The following is a 21,254-nucleotide window of genomic DNA, read 5'->3' as shown; positions in this document are numbered from 1 at the left end:
GAGAATCTGTGTGTTAGACTGGCTTTATTCTGCAGGAGTGAATGGGAGTGACAGGTGTCTGTCACTCCCGACTGTGCTGTCACTCAAACCTGCTCATTAGCCTAAATCCAAGAGATCATCCTCATTATACTGATACATTCCACACACACACGATGTGTTCATGGTATATCATTTGTCTTTCAACTTTGATGCATGCATGAATAATAGTTTTCTCATTAATAGCAAACAGCGGCAGTAATAATTTACGTAACGTTTATAAAGGGTTTGTCAATGGTTAATAGTATTTATTGTTTTTTAAATGTATAGTTTAAGAACCAATAATAAACAGTTGTATGATAATTGCGTGATAAATTCATGCCAATAACCAATAGGCCTATTTGGGGAAATACCTTTAGGCTGCTAATTGTCATTTGTCAACAATCTCAATAATTCAGCATAAAAAAAATATATGAATGCTGTGCCATCTGCATGTTAACTTGGTTATGACAGCGTTACTAGCTCATATCAATCTCTGTCCTCTGCTCACACTGCGTTCGTCTGACTTGGTAGCTGGGGCGAGCCAGACATGCGCCTTCATTGGATTTCTAAAAGATAAACAGACAATTAGGACAATATTTTAATCAATTCCTCGTGATTAAGAATATATATAGACTACTGTATATTCCCTATTCACACGCGTTACATTGTTAATCCGAGTATGCGCACTGAACGCCTCCATTGTCTACCAGCAGCAAGGAGTGAGAGCGAGCGCGCGGATATGAGAATGCAGGGGAGCGGCATACATTGACCCAAATCTCCGGGAACCGGAGAACAAGCGGACCCGGACACACGTATGTCGTTGGAAAGACAGACTGGCAGACAGACAGCAACAGTTGTCATGGATATGGTTATGATCAGCTGAACCCGTCTTCAAGACAAAAATAATAACATTAAAGGGGGGTAGCCTAGCCTACTGCAGGGAAGCGCGACTGTCGGAACCGTTGTTGCGCTTTGTGCTTGTCATCATCCCTGTTGTGATTTGGAGCAGGCTGTCCTGTCATTCGTTGTGAGGGGAAAACGTTTTGCTTATCTTCATCAAAGGGAGTTGTTTTTCTGTCATTCATTTGACATCATCCTCCTATAAATGATCGTTTTTCTCTGTTGAGCTGAATCAAAACATTCGAGTCGCTCATGTTCCTGTCAGGGAAATGGGCTGTTGCGTCTGTTATACACAGCTGCTTTAGTCAGACTTGACAACCGGGATTTTTTAAAGCTGCCGTTTTGTCCCTGGCAAGAGGCGATCAAGTGCACTGCAGACAGGCGTGTCGGGGGCGATTCCAGTGACGGCTCTCGACTCTCTGCGGGAGCCCCGTTTCAACAGCCCCCACCCAATTTTATCGGGCGATTTGGATGGGGGGCAAGCAGAGTACGGCAGGGCGGCCCCGGGGTGCTTTTCACGGTGTCTCGGCGGATGACAGCGCAGTGGCACCCTCGGCCCACTTTGGGCACTACCGACCAAGTGGCACTATGGGGTTACGCAGCCGCTCAGTGAGTTCTGTGGCTGGGATGGGCATAGAACATAGTCCTACGGTGCCCTTTGGTTTTTATACCCCCAGAGGAACAGACTCGGACAGGGCTGGAGGGGGGTCTGGCACTAACGCCGCCCATGGTAACGGCTACCAGGAAACGGGCAGCGGGCATCACACGGATGGTATGCTCTATCTGGGCTCCCGAGGGTCGTTGGCAGACACCTTGCCCCTGCACATTGCACCCCGGTGGTTTAGCGCCCACAGTGGTAAGTATCAACACAGCCAACCATGGCTGGCTGCACACATCACAGTTATCAGGGCTTACAATGACATTAGGCCTTGATGTCATCAGCAAACTTCCCTGCCATCCATGGAACTTCATTCATGAATTAGTGTGTGTGTGTGTGTGTGTGTGTGTGTGTGTGTGTGTGTGTGTGTGTGTGTGTGTGTGTGTGTGTGTGTTTGTGTGTGGGCGCATGTGTGTGCATCAGGGCAGTTAATCAGGGGTTCATTGAGTGTCTGACCTTATGTACCTTATGTACACATAAGATGATGCACAGCTATCATCTGTCTCACTGACTGGGCTTGTCAGGGCCTGAGCTGCAGAATACTGACGACACTGGCTCAGGTCCCCAGGTACTCATTACCAAAGCCCAAACCAGCAACCCACAAGAGGGAATGTCAGGCGTCAACGTCCAGACTGTTTGCCTTTTATTGCTAGGTGACCCTGCTGTTCCTTTTGATGACTGAAACGCTCCCATAACGGATAAGGCTATGGTCCTGCTTCAGGTACATAATTCAGCCCTGTTTTCAAGACATGGAGTCTCTCTCTGTCCTCTCTGTAAAATGGCTATTAATAGGGCTGATCACAGGTGCCTCCGTCAAGTGCCCTTGGGAAGTGGTGAGGGAGTGAGGGGTGGGGGGTAGAAGGAAGACAGAGACACCAGATCTTACATTTTACCAATTTCAAACTCTCCAGTCTGGTGTGGTCACACTCCTATCATAGTATGGATTTGAATTGATTGAAAGAACCATTTAAAAATATTTTTTTTCTGGAAATTTCTTGGAGCCTTTCTCTTATCTCGGTGGAGCATTGGTCAGACGTCTTGTTGCCTTCAACTCTGACACATGGGGCCTAGTGGTTAGAGTGTTGGGCTAGTAAACGGAAGGTTGCATGTTCAAATCCCCGAGCTGACAAGGTACAAATCTGTCATTCTGCCCCTGAACAGGCAGTTAACCCACTGTTCCTAGGCCGTCATTGAAAATAAGAATTTGTTCTTAACTGACTTGCCTAGTAAAATAAAGGTAAAAAAACAAACAAAAAAACAACAACTGATTAGTCAAACTAAAAACAGTACTCACGGTCTGCAAAGCATGAAAGACTCTGGTGAGGTGCCACCATGATAGTAGACAGTTCTGCAGCATAATAAACAATGTAATTCATACTTTAAATCCCAAAGTCTGACACAAGGTCACATCAGAAATCCCCTATGACAATGGTATACATGCCGACACACTTTTTAGGCTTGAAGCATTACAAATATTGCAGAGCCTTCTGATATTTACCAACTGGACTGTTTTGGCCTGCCATTTTCCATGCAGCCTCATTGATACTCCATTAATACTCTTAATTAATATTGTATGACTGCTGATTAGTCTGATCCTGGCAGGAAACCTCATTCTGATAGCCAACTGCTTGATCCAGGAGCAAACAGTTTCACTGATCCAGTTCCTGAACAGAGTCCCGTCTACATTGTTACTTAGTAAATTGCTCACCTACTGTTGTTGTTATGCACTCTCAGATTAGAGACCCCTTAGCAATGGTCTGTGTAATCTCTCCTCCTGTGATAGACCCATGGTGCTCACTCACCCATCACAGAGCTAAGTAATCACTCACCGATTTGAGCAGAGCAGAGGCACTGACTGAACTCTCTTTGAGCAGAAGCCAATGTAATTGTTCTAAAATTAAAGCCATAAGCAATCATTCACTTGTGTACACCGCCATTTTAATTTAAATGTAAATAATGATGATAACACACATGAACACATACACACGCATGCTACTGTAGACACAGTGTTGTGGCTGGGTTTTAGTGGCAAGTCTTTTAAGAATGATGGGATGTGCTGAACTGAACGTCTGAAGATCTGTGCTGAACTGTCTGGCAGTGGAATTCAACAATATAGGTCATTCTCAATTCATTTATGTTTTCCCTTCCCCTCATACACACTCTTTCTCTATCTCTGTCTCTCTCTCTTCTCCCAATGTCTCAGCACAGTGTACACAGACTCCGAGACACACACACACACACTCTACACTGGATGGCTAAGTGAGGAGTTTCTGTTGCTGCGTCTGTGACAACCACGTTTCTTGTCACTGCTATTTTCAAGATGAACACTTGCTTGCTCCGTACCACCCTCACAATATCCTCACACACTTGTTTCATCAAGACGCAGAGGACGAGGGAGGGAGAGAGGGAAGAAGGGAGATAGGGAGAGATGCAGGAAAGGAGGGAGAGAGGGAAGAGAGAGAGAGGGAGAGAGAGAGAGGCTTGACATGTTCCTCTGACAGACTTCCTGTCACCAGTGTTTCACAGCCAGTCTATTGTTGAGTGACAGCCGACAGACCTTTCTAATAAAAGGATGCCACAAGTGCAAACAACTGGCCAATTAAAAGGACAGGGGGTGAGGGCAAAGGCAGTGGCAACCGTTGCCATGGTGCAGGGACTAAATCCTGTCACTATACAGCAGAGACTTTCTAAAGATAAACCTTTGACTTCAGTAGCAGGGGGCATTAGCCTCTGTCAATCAAAAAGGCAGATGATGCCACTGAATAGCAAGCATCACACTGATCACAGGATACTTTCTATGTCATTTAGCATCACAAACCTAAATCACATCGTTTCCCAGTGCTTCCCGTCACAGCAAAGCAGTCTCATTCACTGTGTAATGATACCCTAGTCTCTCCCACACAATACACCCCAATGCCATTACACACCTCCCTCCAACCCACACTCTACCCCCCATTTCACCTGTATCTAAGGCCACATTACCTCCTGCAATCAAGGAGTTTAGTGAGGAATACAACAATAGGTCAGTATGTCTCTCTCACAGCTCCCTCCTCCCCATCTCCCTCTCCGTCTTTACCTTTCTCATTCAGCTGTTTCCATGGAAACTGCTGTTCCTTCCGGTAAGGTAAAGAGTTGTCTGAGTTGCGATTGAGTTGGATGTGATGTAATCAAATGGCTACAGTCCATGTATGGGCATAATATCCTGTATTCTGGACTAAACAGGTCTCTAGACATGCTGACACACTCCAGCATTTAGTATCATCATTAGAGGGACAACCAGCCCAGACACGTGGAAGGAAGATGCACACAGGCATACACTAACAAACAAGGTCACTCATTTAATAAGCTTATCCATGTTGTCTAGTCTAATGACCTGTGATAGACAGTAAACAAGTGACGTCCTTGACATGACAGAAAGAGGGCATGAAACAGCAAGGTGTTTATTCTTCTGAGAGACAGAGGCTTTCTAGACAGCAGGGAATTACAGGGAGCTAGCTAGCTGTCACACTGCTTGCCTGCCATTTGATTAGAGCAGGAGCTAGAGGCAGCCACAGACCTCCCATCTGCACCTTTAATGGTGACTTCTCTCCTCTGTGTACATCCCAAATGGCACCCTATTCCCCATATAGTACACTGCTTTTGACCGGATGGATGGGTTGGATTTGCCGAGAGATGAGTTCAGATTGGTCTGTCATGTAGCATGCTTCGGTCTATAACATGAGCTGCTCAGTATGTGTAGATAATACTTTCTCCTGCAGCTTTTTTGAAAGATATCAATAAAAACTGCAAAAGTGTTACTACAGTGCTCTCAACATTCCTGCCCTGAATTTGTGTTGTTATCACGGAAGAACTTGCCTGAGTTTTGAAATAAGTGGAATGCCCGGTGTAAGCAGAATATGATAGCAAAGGAGATGGAGAAAATTATAGCGTTTGATTGCTTTCGGAGGGAGTCGAAAATCTCCGGACTAAGGCCAACCATGGCATCTGTGACAGAGAGGGAGAAGCATACATGCATACGGATAAGAGTCTAGCTAGCTACATTTTCAGATATTACACGTTTCTAAGTTTGTCAGATAGTCATTTTCATTGCAAGTTAAAGCATACTGTTAGCTAGCTAGCTAACGTTAGCTGGCTGGCTCCCTAGCTAACATTACGTGCATGATCTCTTTAGTAATATTATTTGTGTCTCAGAAATCCATTTGCATTGCTAGTTATAGCTAGCTAGCCAACATTAGGCTAACTTTGAACCTAGTTGGTTAGCTTTAGCTACCTGCAGATTCATGCGTGGTGGCTAGCTATGATAATCGGTTTGTATTACTTCAAACATCTGCTATCTGAGCAGCTAACCGATCGTTGCAGCTGTACATAGCCTATCGGTAAATAGCCCACCCATTTTTACCTACCTCATCACCATACTGTTTTTATTTATTTACTTTTCTGCTCTTTTGCACACCAATATCTCTACCTGTACATGACCATCTGATCATTCATCACTCCAGTGTTAATCTGCAAAATTGTAATTATTCACCTACCTCCTCATGCCTTTTGCACACAATGTATATAGACCCCCCCCCCTTTTTTTCTTTCCCTACTGTGTTATTGACTTGTTAATTGTTTACTCCATGTGTAACTCTGTGTTGTCTGTTCACACTGCTATGCTTTATCTTGGCCAGGTCGCAGTTGCAAATGAGAACTTGTTCTCAACTAGTCTACCTGGTTAAATAAAGGTGAAAAAATAAATAAAAATAGTATGGGTTGGGATTAGGGCTGTGGCAGTCATGAAATTTTGCATCCACGCATAGCCTACAAGCCAATGATGCAGACCTTTAGAACATCTATATTTTAAAAAGTATAATAAATCCATGTAATATAGCCTACACCATCACAATAAATCCATGATTTATTTTAGACAGGTCTAAAGAAACATGATATGAAGCAAATGTAGTCTATTTCAGAAGAACAGAATAGCATACTCTGAGTTGTCCTTATGTTAGGTCCTGATCTGGCTATGCCATATGGCTGTGGGCTACACTAGTTAATTTAGCGGACAAGATTTGCTTAGAATTCCGTGGCATTATTTGTATATTATTCTATAGTATAAAGAATACAGTTGAATATAACTGAATAAAATAAAAATGATATTTTCTACAAATGATTTGAGGGAGTGAACACATGTGGCTAGTCTGTGTTGAATGGTTAACAAAGAAACAGGTCCAACTATGTGCTTAATTTAAAGTTATTTATCTAACTTTAGTTGTGATAAAACGTCTGCATCCCCTTTGTGTGGCCGTAATGCCCCCCCAAAAATCCATGCCTTTTGCGGCCAGTGGCCATTGTGCCCTTGGGTTAAATATAATAATTATAATTCCCTTCTCCCAGCCGAAGCGCCTCTCACTCACATGGCTACAAGTGAAGACGAATACATCAGGGACGCAACTGCGCACGTCCTTATCCAATTCCGAGGCGCATATTGAAGATATTGGATGAACTATCCACATTTACTTTTCGTCAGCCGACAAGATGAGTAGGCCTAAAGAACTGTAAAAGTGCTAGCCTATGTCAATCTACTATCCTCCATAGCACAAAGGTGGACCTATTCTATTCTGTGTGAGAAATAAATATTCCAAACATAGTATGGGACAGTTGTGGGATGCGATAGATCCCAAATTAATAAAACCACTAGCATCAAAAAACCTGTTTTAAGCAATGAGCCTGATGCAACAGATGAGAGTATTTAGCTTAAAACGTGATAAACTATTTGGCTATTTCTTCACATTATAAGTGCAGCAAAGTGCACACGGCAGTAGGCTATAAGCGTTAACGCCATTATCAAAAGTGACCACAAATGTGATTACGCATGTAATGCTTTTATTATAAAGGTGCATTTTTATGGTGAAAATTATCTTCCCCAAATTTGAAACTCACATTCTGCTTATGTATGCCATTTGGGCGCTATACCTGTTGTAAAGCAGATTATTAAGCTTCATTTTAAGAAGTTATTTGTCCACTTTAGTTGTGAAACAACCTTATCAAAACATATTGGCCTATGGGCTAGGCTACATGAGGTGATTTGAAGTCGAGAAAAAAAGCATGCGCTGTTTCTTACCTTAAACTGCTAATATATCATTCACAAGCTAATATTTTCACCCATCACACTATTCCATATACTAAATAATATATGTGTGAAATTAGTTTAGATTTAGAATGGTCCATTATCATGCACCTGTCTCAAAAGCGGGCAGTGGAAAAAATTTATGTAATCTGTGCACTTAAATAGCGAATTGAGGACACTTTTCCCGTGGTTCATTTGCATGCCAGCCAGGTAGGCTATACTCCTGTTGTAAATAGAAGCAATTTGGTTAATATTAGCAAAGTTGATAAATAAATATAGTATGCCTAGCCTATAGAAAGATGATGGGATCCTCCTCTTTTTAATAGAGGCCATCACTCTGTTTTCTCATGCAATTGCATAGCCTATAGATATTTGATTACGTTGTCATTGATGTCAGAGTGATTAGAGGGACAATAGTGTGCTGAGTATCAGGCATTTAGCACATTTGGTAGGCTACTAATGACCATCAGCAGCATCAGAGCTTGGAGAAGCCTAATTACTGTGACTAAACGGTCACGTGGAATTTGACTGCCATCATGACTCGTGACCGCTGGTGTGGCGGTAATACGGTCACCATAACAGCCCTAGTTGGGATTATTGCCGTGTCCAAAACAAATGGGATCTCTGAATTTAGAAATCATCGACTTCTGACTTCAGTGCGTTCAAGACAACTGGGTACTCGGAAAAATCTCTTTGAACGGTCATCCAACTTTGAATTCTAACTCAGGAACCCTGGCCTCTTTCTAGAGTTCCTACTTTCCGACCTGAAGATCACTGACGTCATAATTTGACCTTGTATTTTTCCAAGTTCCCAGATGTTTTGAAAGCACCATTAGGTTAATTATTTAGCTAGCTAGCTACATGTCTGAACAAAAGACTCCACTTCGCCAGATGTTTACATGCCCCATCAAGTTAGCAAGGTGTATCTGGGGATGATTACGGTCATCTATTGTATTTCATAAACATGTGTACATGTCTAGACAATAGTGACCCATCCACTTAGCTAGATGTGGCTGGGGGTGGTTATAGCTTTTATTTCTAATGACCCAGTGTGTCTGGGTAAAAATCACCTAATAATTCTATAATATTTAGACAATATTTATCTGGACACTTTCTATTTTTGATGATGCTACTAGGCAAATATGCAGGTAACCATTTCACTGTATTGTTTACACATTCTGTGTCCTGTGCATGTGACAAACTTAGATTTTTATTTGATATAGTGTGTGTTTACCAGAGACGGAAATGTGAAGAACAACATGACCTGCACCAAAGTCAGATTAGGATATACTGTAGGTCAAGGACTAGATAAAGTGTGTTTTTGCTACCACTTACACCACTTTTAGTCTTGAAATCATTGGTTGTTTTCTACACTTCCTTACTCACTCTGTTCAGCACATGACTTCACATGTGAAAGAGATGGTTGGGGCTAAGGCTTAAGAGGGTGTGAACGATGCTGAATGGGTGTAGACAAAGAGCTCCACTTCGTGTACCAAAACATTCAAGGGCCATTTTTTCAAAAGTGGGGTTGCAAGTTTATCAACTTTCAAAGCAGAATTACTATCCCATTGTTCCTCAACTGCAGTGTATGATATTTATAACCGAATCGCGCCGGTTTGTCACAAATTGATACCAATGAGCTAAGTGAGTGATATTAAAATATGCATCTGAATATTGATATTGGGACTTTGAAATCCAATGATCTGCCCCTGAGGGCGTCTTCTTAATGTGAAGACTCCCTATAGATGTTTATGTTTATGGAAGGCTTAAGAGAACATGTGGGTAGGCATCCATGGATTTTAAACCCACTGAAACCGACTCCTTTGATCTAATACATGTTATTTTTCAATATTCTAATCTATATCAACCATCAAATATTATATATCATTTATGCAGAATGCTTCAGGATATAACACAGAATTCCATTAAACTAGAGATGCATGGTTCATGTAGCGTACAGATTCATGATTGCTATAAAGTCAATTCAAGCTCAAGACAGAAGCAGAACATTTGTCTAAATGAATTGCTACAATGAATGAAAATGGTATGTTGGCTTGGAAGCAGAGGATGAGTCATGATGAAGGTCTTTGGAAACATCTGGAAACTAAGGTCTAAAAGTTAGTACTTCATTCATTCAAAACTAGAAAACTATATCATTGCATTTCCTTCCTTGTTTTCCAGTTGAAGTTTCAGTCCCAGGTTCATCTGGCTAACATTTGTCCTTGAATGAGAAGAGAGATTCACAGTTTTGGCCTATGGAGTAAATGAGTTGAATTAATTGTAATTACGCAGTGGTGTTTGTGCCACATGAGTGAACGATTATGTCAGATGCATGACCTTGCCTTACTATCCATTGCCTTACTATCGATTGACTTACCACCTGGATTCGGTCTTATGTAGTAACATTTACATTTCTGTTTTTTACACTGGATAAAAGTAGAGACGCAGAGCTACACAATTGTATATCATTCACTGCATTTGAGGAAACAATGGGAAAGTAATTCTGCTTTGAAAGTTGATAAACTTGTAAACTCACCTTTGAGAAAACCGTCTTTCAATATTTTGGTAGTACTATTGGAGAGCCCTTCTTTGTCTATACCCATTCAGCATTGTTCACACCCTCTTAAGCCTTAGCCCCACTCATCTCCAACCATTCTGTTCTAACTTGCCAGCTACTTCCAGATATCTAAGAGAGAGAGAGAGAGAGAACAGCTCACTGAACATTACTCGCCCTATCGCTCTGTTAAGCACCCAAGCTAACTGGCTAATATTGGCTAGCTACTTCCAGACACATAATGAGAGAACAAATCACTCAATTGTATGACACTTTGTTGCTGACATTTACTGACACCGTTCATATTCAACGGGTTTTGAGCATTCAAAAATGCATCAGTTATTCTGCGCTCTGGCACACTAAGACGAGAGTCTATTGTTAAGAAATGTAGCTAGATAGCTAGCTAGGTAAACAATTAATCCCAAAGCATGACATAACATTAGTTTGCGAACCAGCCAGCTAACATTAGAGTGGAGTCTTTTGTTAAGACATGTAGCTAGCTAGCTAAACAATGAACCATAATATCAACTCATGATGTTACTACCCTCATGAATCTGCAGGTAGCTAACCAACCAGGTTCTATGGCTTTAACTAGTCAAACAAATGTGTCTGAGATACGAATAATAAGATCATACACATAACGTTAGCTAGCGACACAGCCAGCTAACGTTAGCTAGCTAACAGTACACTTGAAATGAAACCACTTTCTGTCAAAATTAGAAACGTGTAATATCTGAAAATCATACCAGTATACATCATGGTTGGACGTGTCTCCTGTCTGATGCCATGCATCGTTGCCCTTAGTTTGACGATGTAATCCAGACTGGTGATTTCTCCATCTCCTTAGCTATCATACTCGAATTTCACTGATTTCAAAACTCGGTCCTCCAGAAAGTGGAGAGCATGCACATAACCTTAGCTAGCAAGCTAGCCAGCTAACGTTAGCTAGCTAACAGTACACTTTAACTTGACATTAGGTTTATACAGTTTTACTACGCAATACTTTTTTTTTTAAAGCCACGTTCTACATGATTATCTAAACATACTGATCAGCTCCAATAGACAGACACATGCTACATGGCAGACCAATCCAAACTAATCTCTCGGCATGTCCAGCCCACTCATTATCTCAGCCAATCTTGGCTAGCGGGAACATTGCTCTCTTTTTCTGTGGCTAAACCAACTAGGCTCGTAAGTTAACAATTTTATTCATATTTACAGATGGCATACAGGTTTTATATTAAGGCACATGAAAGTTCACATGTTCAAGAAGGCATTTCTGCCCAAAAACTAATTTAGCTAAAAATAAATATTTTTTACGTTCAAACAGCTCTCCTGTGAAGTCGTGACTTGCGGAATACTCGTAGTTTCCTGAATCGGTTCACATTTGAAGAAAAGTGAAAAAACGTCTAAATCTACAGTGAGACTGTGATAGCTTGTTGTATTGATTCAGTCTAAGTGTAGACAACATTGGTGGGTATGGGGAGGGTAATGTTCACAATTTACCCTCAAATCACAGTCATTTACATTTTAAGCACTTCTGAAGAAGGGTAAATGCTGTTTAACATCGCCTAAAAGAGGATATGGCTTTCCCTCTCTACTCTGTCTAACACATGGAGAGGAGTGGGAATATATTGAGAGGGTAATGATCCTAAGGAAGGAAGCTATCATAATGCTGGTGGCCAGTCATGGACATTTTATGAGCTTCCGAGACACAAGTATTTTTGTAAGGATTTTAATTCTTAATCATTGACCATGGGGAATGAGGCAGGACTACAGAGGTATCATAAAAAATGCACGGAGTAAAGATTGAGTCAGTTGGCTTGGGTTGAGAAATGTGTCAGCTTTGTGGAGAGGTGCCATGGGACACTTTAACAGAGCGCAGTGTGACGGCTCTATTTCACTTCTGTAGAAACAGAGCATGTCCACTCCATAGTCACTAGGCCTATACCAATGGCTTGATATCTATACAGTGTGACAACTATACTGTACAATGTTCAGGGTAAGTAAACAGCGGCTGTACTATTACTTAGTAGGGTATAATGAATCTGCTGTGATGGTTAGTTTCAGGTTGGAACATTGTATTGTGTTGATATTTGTGCTCTCTCTGCCAGTATGAAATATGTCTTGTTAGTGGTTTGATGAAGGGCCAGCTCTGTGTTCATGAAACACTCTGTGTTCACTGTAGGGGATATCTTTGTTTGCGTATGTTTTCATGCAGTCTTGTGATTTACTTTAATGGTCCCTATTTAACCTCACAGTTTCCTAGAATACAATTAATCCCCCATGACTTACTGTAAACTTTAGTTGTTCCAAGCAACGAGTGGTATTTCTCAGTTACAGTATGTTCTCAGAGACTGATTTCTTTTCAGTGCTGCCAGTGGATGGATGAGCACACGCACAAAAAGAGGTCCACAGTATCTTCATGTGAACTCTGAACATTTCTTTGATCATTGAAATGGTCATAGAGCTGTTGCCATATACTGTCTGCATTGCCATTTACAGATAGGGCCTCTTTGGCCTCTTGCCTTCTGGGAGGTGATCCATGGACTGTCTCTGTCCATCACATCCTACCATCTCTCATAGAAAGTCCTCACTCTACCTTTCTCCTGCACCTCTATTGTTTCTAAAATGTCTTCCATTCCTCTCTCTGTCTGTCCCTAAGTGGGGGCTGAAAATAGCAGCCAGGGGAAATGTGGGTCAGCTGTCATGGGGGGGTGGCTTCGGTTTACTGACTGACTAGGTTTACTTTTATCTTTCTTAGTTGCTCCCTCTATCTATCAATCCCACCCTCATCCCTTTGTCATACTTGCTGTTTCATTCCAGTTCCCCCTTACTCTCTTTCTCTCATTTATAAAGCTGGCTCATTCACTTCAGCTTGAGGCCTTTACGGGGTGTTTGATCTCTCCATCTCTTCCTGACTGTGCTGGTCTGTCTGGTTATTGCTTTATGCTTTCTAGGTGAATCCCAGACAGACTCAGACCAACCAGACAAGTCTCAAAGTAAGAGTTTAGACTCTGATCCCACCGAAGGAATGAATAAATATTGACTTAGCATTAACATTAAAACACACATTCTGGTGCGGGAGCGTGGAGCAGCGATAGTGCTGCAGTCTCCCAAGTATAGATGAACGATATGGGTACAAAACCCACCCCTGACACATTCATGCGATCTCTCCGCTACCTGTATCCCAACATGTACGTTCAATATTGTCTGAATAAAGAAAAAATACGTAACGAGGAATGAATAGCAACAACCTTTATGACTGTATAGTTGTCATTGGACCAAAAACAAGCTGATTTTGGCACAGGTGAGATTTTTTTTGGCAATGTAAACACAGAACAGCGTGGTCCCTAGACTGAGTGGTTCAATGACCAACGTGATAATGGCCTGCTGTTGTGCCCAAAAAGACTGGCAAGTCCAGCCATTTGCTGGGGATCTGGGATGGTAAATATGTAAATGTACAGGGTTTGATGCAGCGGCCAGTTAAACACTACTGAGTTGAGTCCCAAATGGCACCCTGTTCCATATATAGTGCACTACTTTTGACCAGGGTTGGGGATAGGGTGCTGTTTGGACAGAGCCCTGGTGTCTGTGCTTCTGGTAGTTGTGTAGTGTTGGGTGCAGCTATCTGAACACTACTGGTGTCTGTGTTAAAACAGTATTGAGGACTCATGATGCAAAACTCAACTCATGTGTTTGGAGGGAGAGCCACGCCAGGAATTGATGTAATCTCCTTTTATGTGCTTTGCTAATTCTGTAATATGCACAAAGCTGAAAACAAACATTGTAAGAGAGATAGCTAAGATAGAGCTTTGCAGTAATTTATGTCTGCTATTTGGAATGGGATATACACATTGTACGTCTTTCATTTGTATCAACATTTCGTTTTTTATTATTCAGATGATCAGATTTAGCAACATAGCTCATTTTCATTGGCAATGTCTTTTAATATGCAGGTTAACATTCATCATTTTTAGTGAATAAGAGACAGGTCTGTATTACATGCAAAGGGGAATGACTTGAAAAGACCGACACGCACAGAAAGACAGAGAGACACAGACAGACAGAGTGATTAAATGTGAGTCTACATGGTTGATGCCACTGTTTGTGGTGCCCCATTCTAGTTGGGAATACTGGTTTGTAATCATCTAGGATCATTTGGTTCACTTATTCACTGTTGTGAGTTGGATGGTGGCAGTGAGAGCCAGAGAGCCAGTGTAACATGCATACAATAAAGTCTAACCAATCCTCCCTCTCTTTCTCCACAGGGTTCAAGTGTCCTGTCTGCTCCAAGTCTGTGGCATCTAATGAGATGGAGGTGCACTTCATCATGTGTCTAAGCAAGCCCCGCCTGTCCTACAACGGTGAGACACCCTTCCTCATACAATATGGCCTCCTCCCTCCTCATCTCTGCTTCCTCCCTCCTCATCTCTACTTCCTCCCTCCTCATCTCTGCTTCCTCCCTCCTCATCTCTGCTTCCTCCCTCATCATCTCTGCTTCCTCCCTCCTCATCTCTGCTTCCTCCCTCCTCATCTCTGCTTCCTTCCCCTCACGTCTGCCACTTTTCCTCCATGTGAATCTCTGAAACCTTCTCCATCTCTCTCTTTTCCTACTTCAAATTCTTGCCATCTCTTCATCCCTCCATCTCTCTCTGGTTCATGTAGCCTCTCTTCCTCATCTTACTCAAATGATGCTGGCTGTGACTGTAGGAATGTAGCTGTGAACTCTATGTGGCCTGTCTCTCTAGTACCAGAGCTGGGGTCACAGTGGTGCGTTATTCCCTCCATTGACTCTCTCCATAGCACTACTTAGTCTGTCTGTCTGTCTGTCTGTCTGTCTGTCTGTCTGTCTGTCTGTCTGTCTGTCTGTCTTCTTACAGTATATAGCAACATTTGAAATTGTGTTTTTTACATTGGATAAAAGTAGAGACAGAGATAGAAAATGGTAGAGGGAAGGCTCCTGTCTTTTTTGGGGCTAGCGGGAAGATTCCCCTCTTTTTCCTTGGCTAAACCAACTAGGCTCGTAATTTAACCATTTTATTCGTATTTTACAGATGGCATACAAGTTTGTTATTAAGACACACGAAAGTTCACATGTTTCAGAAGGCATTTCTGCCAAAAAATGGATTTAGATTAAAAAATACATGTTTACGTTCAAATGCTTCTACTGTGAAGTAGTGACGACATACACCTAGTTTCCTGAAACGACTCACATGTATACCTGTCTTGACTCCCTGAGCACAGTATGTTCAAAGTCGATTCAGGTATACAATCAGCCTTTCCAGGACATTATGGGTGCCTGTTTGCTGTTCTTTTCCCTGTGTGCCTGCCTGGCTCCAGGTTGTGTGATTGTCAGTGTGGCTGGCTGAGATATCTGTCTGCCTGTAGTCTTGGGCAGCCCTGTGTGACTGACTGACTGACTGTCCGGCCCAGCCTTTCTGGACTGTCTGGGGCTGAAGGTGACCCTGTGGGCTACGTGTCACATATGACCAGTCTGCTTTCTGGGGCACATTTAAGGCCAGGTATGTCTGGACACATAGGGAGAGGGAGAAGGAGACCGATGAGAGGCTGAAAATGAATGGGGGTAAAAGATTGATTGAGATAGTGAGAAGAAATAAAAAGAGAAACTGACTGGGATTGATGGAAGAGCACGGAGAGTGATACAGTGATGGCTGATAAAGAGTAAGATTGGAGAGGAGTAAGAAGATACATTTCTCCTTGTTTGTGTGGTTTTCCACTTCCCTGTCACTCTCTTTTAAAAAAAACTTTTTCTCCCCCTCTCCATCTCTTCCGCTATCCCTCTCTATCATTATCTCTTTCCTTCTATCTGTCACTCTCTTTCTCTCTCACAGTCTGTCTCTCTCTCCGTATTTTGCCCCCCCCCCCCCCCCCCTCTGTCCGCAATCCCCTACATTTGTGACACACAGGGACAGGACTGTGGCTTATCTTATTTCCCAGAATGCTCTGTGGTCTATTGTCAATCAGCTGGGGCCACTGCCTGTCACACATCAGCAGATCTCGTCTCTGCAAGGCCAATGTACACACACGCACACACACACACACACACACACACACACACACACACACACACACACACACACACACCCTGCCCGCAGTGGCCCGTGATAAATGTGTGTGCCTGTCTGTATACTTACTGTGTTTCTGTTTGTGGAGCATTTTTGTGTGTGTCTATCGAGAAATAATGAGATACCCACACAATGTATGTATTGTCTATCTGGCCAACAAGGTTTGCATTGTGATATTGGTTAAGGGTTTGAAATGCCAAACATTATTGTGTTGTATACCCTGTGGTATTTACTGGTGCTTAGCTCCATGAACTCCCATCTACCCCAGTGGGTATTGCTCCTGCTAGGGGATGAACATGGGGTGACACGTAAGTTACACCCAGATAATACAGAAATAGCAGTGCATTAACAGTAGTTCCATCAAAATGATATGAGACAATGTAATATCTTGACTGTATTGAATTATTCATGTAATTCTTAGCTGATAAACTCCTTCCACACTCAGTGTCATTTGCATACAGTATATTACCAACAGAGATTTGGCATTCTCCCCAAACACATCAAATAGGAGGAAAGTAGTTTGTTCTCTCTCTCTCTCTCTTTCTCTCCAACTCTATCCTCTCTATTCAAGGGCTATATTTAAGCATACAAAGTCGTAGCCCAAAAAAGACACAGTGGTCAGCTCACGTGGACTGCGTATACCAAGGCCTCACTCTTCAGCTCATACTCACATGTTCACTAAAACAGTGGCACATTCATTCACTCAACAACCACTTCACGAACACCCCTAGAATCCTAGAAAACACAAACATAAGACACCCTATCTTAGCAACCACAAGAATTAAACAATTTAACACAAATAAAAATACATACACACCACACAGTCACAAACATATAGTACATAAGCCGTATACAGAGAGCCCTGTAGACATGATGCACTGTACATTGCAGTGTGAAGACCTAGACCAGGGCTCTCCAACCCTGTTCCTGGAGAGCTACTGTCCTGTAGGTTCTCTCCAACCCTAATTGAGTTCACCTGATTCTAGTAATTAGCTGGTTGATAAGGTGAATCAGTTAGTTTACAACAGGGGTTGGATTGAAAACCAACAGGACGGTAGGTCTCCAGGAACAGGGTTGGAGAGCCCTGACCTAGACCTAAATCCATCCATTGTACTGTAGACCACATTGCATGTACACAAACACACACACTCACTCACAACTAACCTGTCTCCACCCTCCCTCCGGCTGGTTGGCGTAATGCAGAGGAAGCTGCTGAAGCCATAGCTCCTTAGAGGATAAAGCTAAGGAGCAGGAGAGTGGACTGGGGGAGGAGGACGGGGTGCTTATTGTTCTAGCGAGGAGTGTGGAAGGGGAACAGCTGTGTATAGACTTACTGAGATCCAGTTTTGGAGATTGAGGATGCTGGAGGAGGAAAGGGGGTGGGGGAGAGGGGGAGGCAGCTAGGGGGTTGATGGGACTGGGCGGCTAAGCTAAGCTGATTTACATTCAGAGCATATGTCTTCTGTCTGTCTCACTCCATTTCACGCTGTCTTCTCCTCCCTTCACCTTAGCTGCCCCACATTCCCTCCCTCCCTCCTCCCTCTTCTCCCGCTTTCCTTTGTTCATATGAGGAGCTTCAATACTTATAGTTAGAGTTGCAAAATTCTGGGACGTTCCCGGAATCAGGAGGGAATAAGCAGGAAATCCGGATTCCTCCATCCAGGATTCTGGAAAACGAGGGAATTTAATATTAAAGTTCCCAGAATTTTGCAACCTTACGGTATTTACCCAGGGATCAAACATTTTTAACGGTCATTCTCAAAGACACACTCCCTTGAATGCTTTGAATAGAGCATCAGAGATTCAGAGCAGCTATCAACTAGTAGGCTACCCTTTGTTTTAAAACCACACACTCACTCACACAAAACAGTCACTGCAAGAAAGCATGCAGGCAGCACACATTTCCAGGGGAAGGAGTATGGAGTGAGATTTGTTTCTTAACTCTGTAAATATGTTTATCACAATCCGTGTGTATATTCAACATAAAGCGCCTTCGGAAAGTATTCAGACCCATTAACTTTTTCCACATTGATACGTTACTGTCACGCCCTGACCTTAGTATTCTTTGTTTTCTTTATTATTTTGGTTAGGTCAGTGTGTGACATGGGCGATATGTGTGTTTTTGTCTCATCTAGGGTGTTTGTACTGTCTAGGGTGTTTTGTAGATTTATGGGGTTTTGTCCAGCTAGGTGTTTATATAGGTTTATGGTTGCCTAGATTGGTTCTCAATTAGAGGCAGGTGTTTATCGTTGTCTCTGATTGGGAACCATATTTAGGCAGCCATATTCTTTGGGTATTTTGTGGGTGATTGTTTCCTGTGTCAGTGTTTGTGCCACACGGGACTGTTTAGTTTCCATTTCACTTTGTTATTTTGTATTTGTGTCATGTTCAGTCTTTTCTATTAAAACATGGACACTTACCACGCTGTGTATTGGTCCGATCCTTGCTACACCTCTTCAGACGAAGAGGAGGAAATCCGTTACAGCCTTTTCTAAATTGATTAATAGTTTTTTTCCCCTCATCAATCTACACACAATACCCCATAATGACAAAGCAAAAACAGATTTCTGTTAAATGTTTGCTAATATCACAGTACAACTTGATTGGAGTCCACCTGTGGTAAATTCAATTGATTGGACATGATTTGGAAAGACACACACCTGTCTATATAAGGTCCCACAGTTGACAGTGCATGTCAGAGCAAAAACAAAGCCACGAGATCAAAGGAACTGTCCATAGAGCTCCAAGACAGGATTGTGTCGAGGCACATACAGTGGGGCAAAAAAGTATTTAGTCAAGTTCTCCCACTTAAAAAGATGAGAGAGGCCTGTCATTTCCATCATAGGTACACTTCAACTATGACAGACCAAATGAGAGAAAAAAATCCAGAAAATCACATTGTAGGATTTTTAATGAATTTATTTGCAAATTATGGTGGAAAATAAGTATTTGGTCAATAACAAAAGTTTATCTCAATACTTTGTTATATACCCTTTGTTAGCAATGACAGAGGTCAAACGTTTTCTGTAAGTCTTCACAAGGCTTTCACACACTGTTGCTGGTATTTTGGCCCATTCCTCCATGCAGATCTCCTCTAGAGCAGTGATGTCTTGGGGCTGTTGCTGGGCAACACGGACTTTCAACTCCCTCCAAAGATTTTCTATGGGGTTGAGATCTGGAGACTGGCTAGGCCACTCCAGGACCTTGAAATGCTTCTTACGAAGCCACTCCTTCGTTGCCCAGGCGGTGTGTTTGTGATCATTGTCATGCTGAAAGACCCAGCCACGTTTCATCTTCAATGCCCTTGCTGATGGTAGGCTTTGTTACTTTGGTCCCAGCTCTCTGCAGGTCATTCACTAGGTCCCCCCGTGTGGTTCTGGGATTTTTGCTCACCGTTCTTGTGATCATTTTGACCCCGCGGGGTGAGATCTTGCGTGGAGCCCCAGATCGAGGGAGATTATCAGTGGTCTTGTATGTCTTCCATTTCCTAATAATTGCTCCCACAGTTGATTTCTTCAAACCAAGCTGCTTACCTATTGCAGATTCAGTCTTCCCAGCCTGGTGCAGGTCTACAATTTTGTTTCTGGTGTTCTTTGACAGCTCTTTGGTCTTGGCCATAGTGGAGTTTGGAGTGTGACTGTTTGAGGTTGTGGACAGGTGTCCTTTATACTGATAACAAGTTCAAACAGGTGCCATTAATACAGGTAACGAGTGGAGGACAGAGGAGCCTCTTAAAGAAGAAGTTACAGGTCTGTGAGAGCCAGAAATATTGCTTGTTTATAGGTGACCAAATACTTATTTTCCACCATAATTTGCAAATAAATTCATTAAAAATCCTACAATGTGATTTTCTGGATTTTTAAAATCTCACTTACGTCCGGTCCCAAGTCACTCCCCAACTATTTCTTGGTAGATTTTGGTTCCTAAACTAACCATGTGTCTGCTATGCTGATTGAAGAAATCCAGTCTTTACAGAATGTACTGATGATGGTGCCCTGGTAGGCGGAGGGTCTGGAAGCATGTTGAGGCTTTTGGAAGGCTGCCATCATTCACTGTAACCTTCACTGATTGAGTCAGGATCTTCCACCCAACCCAGAATTTGAGGAGCATCATTAGCATGTCTCTTAAAGCTAATAATGAACAGAACAAAATCATTCCACTACTTTAGTAGTTTGTACTTTTTATAGTACACACTACTATTATAGCAAAACTGAATGTCTACATAGGTATTGAACTTGATTCCCGTTTTCAAAAAACTGCCGGAGGTATCCAGTTGTCAGGCATTTTGCATCTGTTGGGCATTCGTCAACATTCTCATCACTGTCGTCGTCCAGGGGCCAGACTATTTGTGCAAGTACAATTTAATAGAAAAAAATGAAATAATTCAAGCACCTCTTGAGAATAACTAGGACCAAAAAGTGCTAGGCTGATCTCTAGACTGAGATCCTGACCCTGTGGTATAACATAACCTTAAATACCCAATTCTCCTTTTTTCTCTTTCTCATTGGAACGTTAGGTGAGAACGTGCACTCAGATTTCCAGCATTCGCGCTGATTGGTTATTACACAAGTTCTTTTCCCCAGGGGGGTTGAGACCTGCTGTTTGAATTTGAAAACAAACGGTTTTCAAAGCGAGGAGGCAGCGCTCAGAGGCTGTGTGTGTGTGTGTGTGTGTGTTTTGAGTGAGTGTCTGAGTGACAGAGAGATGCAACCAGTGAAAGCACATCCACCCCAATTATTGACTCATTGTGCCATCAACATCAAAGATCTGCCCCCAGATGCACAGCCAGGGCTAGGTAAAGGGTATAGATTTACTAAAATGTCTAAATATTATGAAGGGCACTATACCTCTAGGCTTAAGACAGCGGCTGCCTCTCACCGAAACACCAATGTAACAATGTCTGGTCGCTATGTCAGGAAGTTC

At 42.5% G+C, this 21,254-nt stretch overlaps 1 protein-coding gene and 1 long non-coding RNA gene across 3 annotated transcripts in view; one reads left to right on the top strand and one right to left on the bottom strand.

The window, feature by feature from the left end:
• Positions 1 to 281: 281 nt before the first annotated feature.
• The window catches only part of LOC115109300 (uncharacterized), a 45,441-nt gene continuing 24,468 nt past the window's right edge, over positions 282 to 21,254 (bottom strand). Inside the window, exon 4 of the long non-coding RNA XR_003860499.2 lies at positions 282 to 584. This is a non-coding gene — a long non-coding RNA (uncharacterized LOC115109300). The remainder of the gene's footprint in view (positions 585 to 21,254) is intronic.
• Positions 517 to 21,254, top strand: part of LOC115109299 (E3 ubiquitin-protein ligase znrf1-like) — a 39,948-nt gene continuing 19,210 nt past the window's right edge. For both annotated transcript variants that reach the window (XR_010461103.1, XM_029634059.2), the window contains exons 1-2: positions 517 to 1,774; positions 14,514 to 14,609. Coding sequence is in view for 1 of the 2 variants with exons in the window: in XM_029634059.2 (XP_029489919.1) it covers positions 1,390 to 1,774; positions 14,514 to 14,609 (481 nt within the window). In the remaining variant the exon portion in view is untranslated. The remainder of the gene's footprint in view (positions 1,775 to 14,513; positions 14,610 to 21,254) is intronic.

Source organism: Oncorhynchus nerka, linkage group LG25, assembly GCF_034236695.1.
Source record: "Oncorhynchus nerka isolate Pitt River linkage group LG25, Oner_Uvic_2.0, whole genome shotgun sequence".
In the NCBI taxonomy this organism is placed as follows: domain Eukaryota; kingdom Metazoa; phylum Chordata; class Actinopteri; order Salmoniformes; family Salmonidae; genus Oncorhynchus; species Oncorhynchus nerka.
Note: the sequence above shows the minus strand (reverse complement) of the source record. Positions and strands in the feature narration are given on the sequence as shown.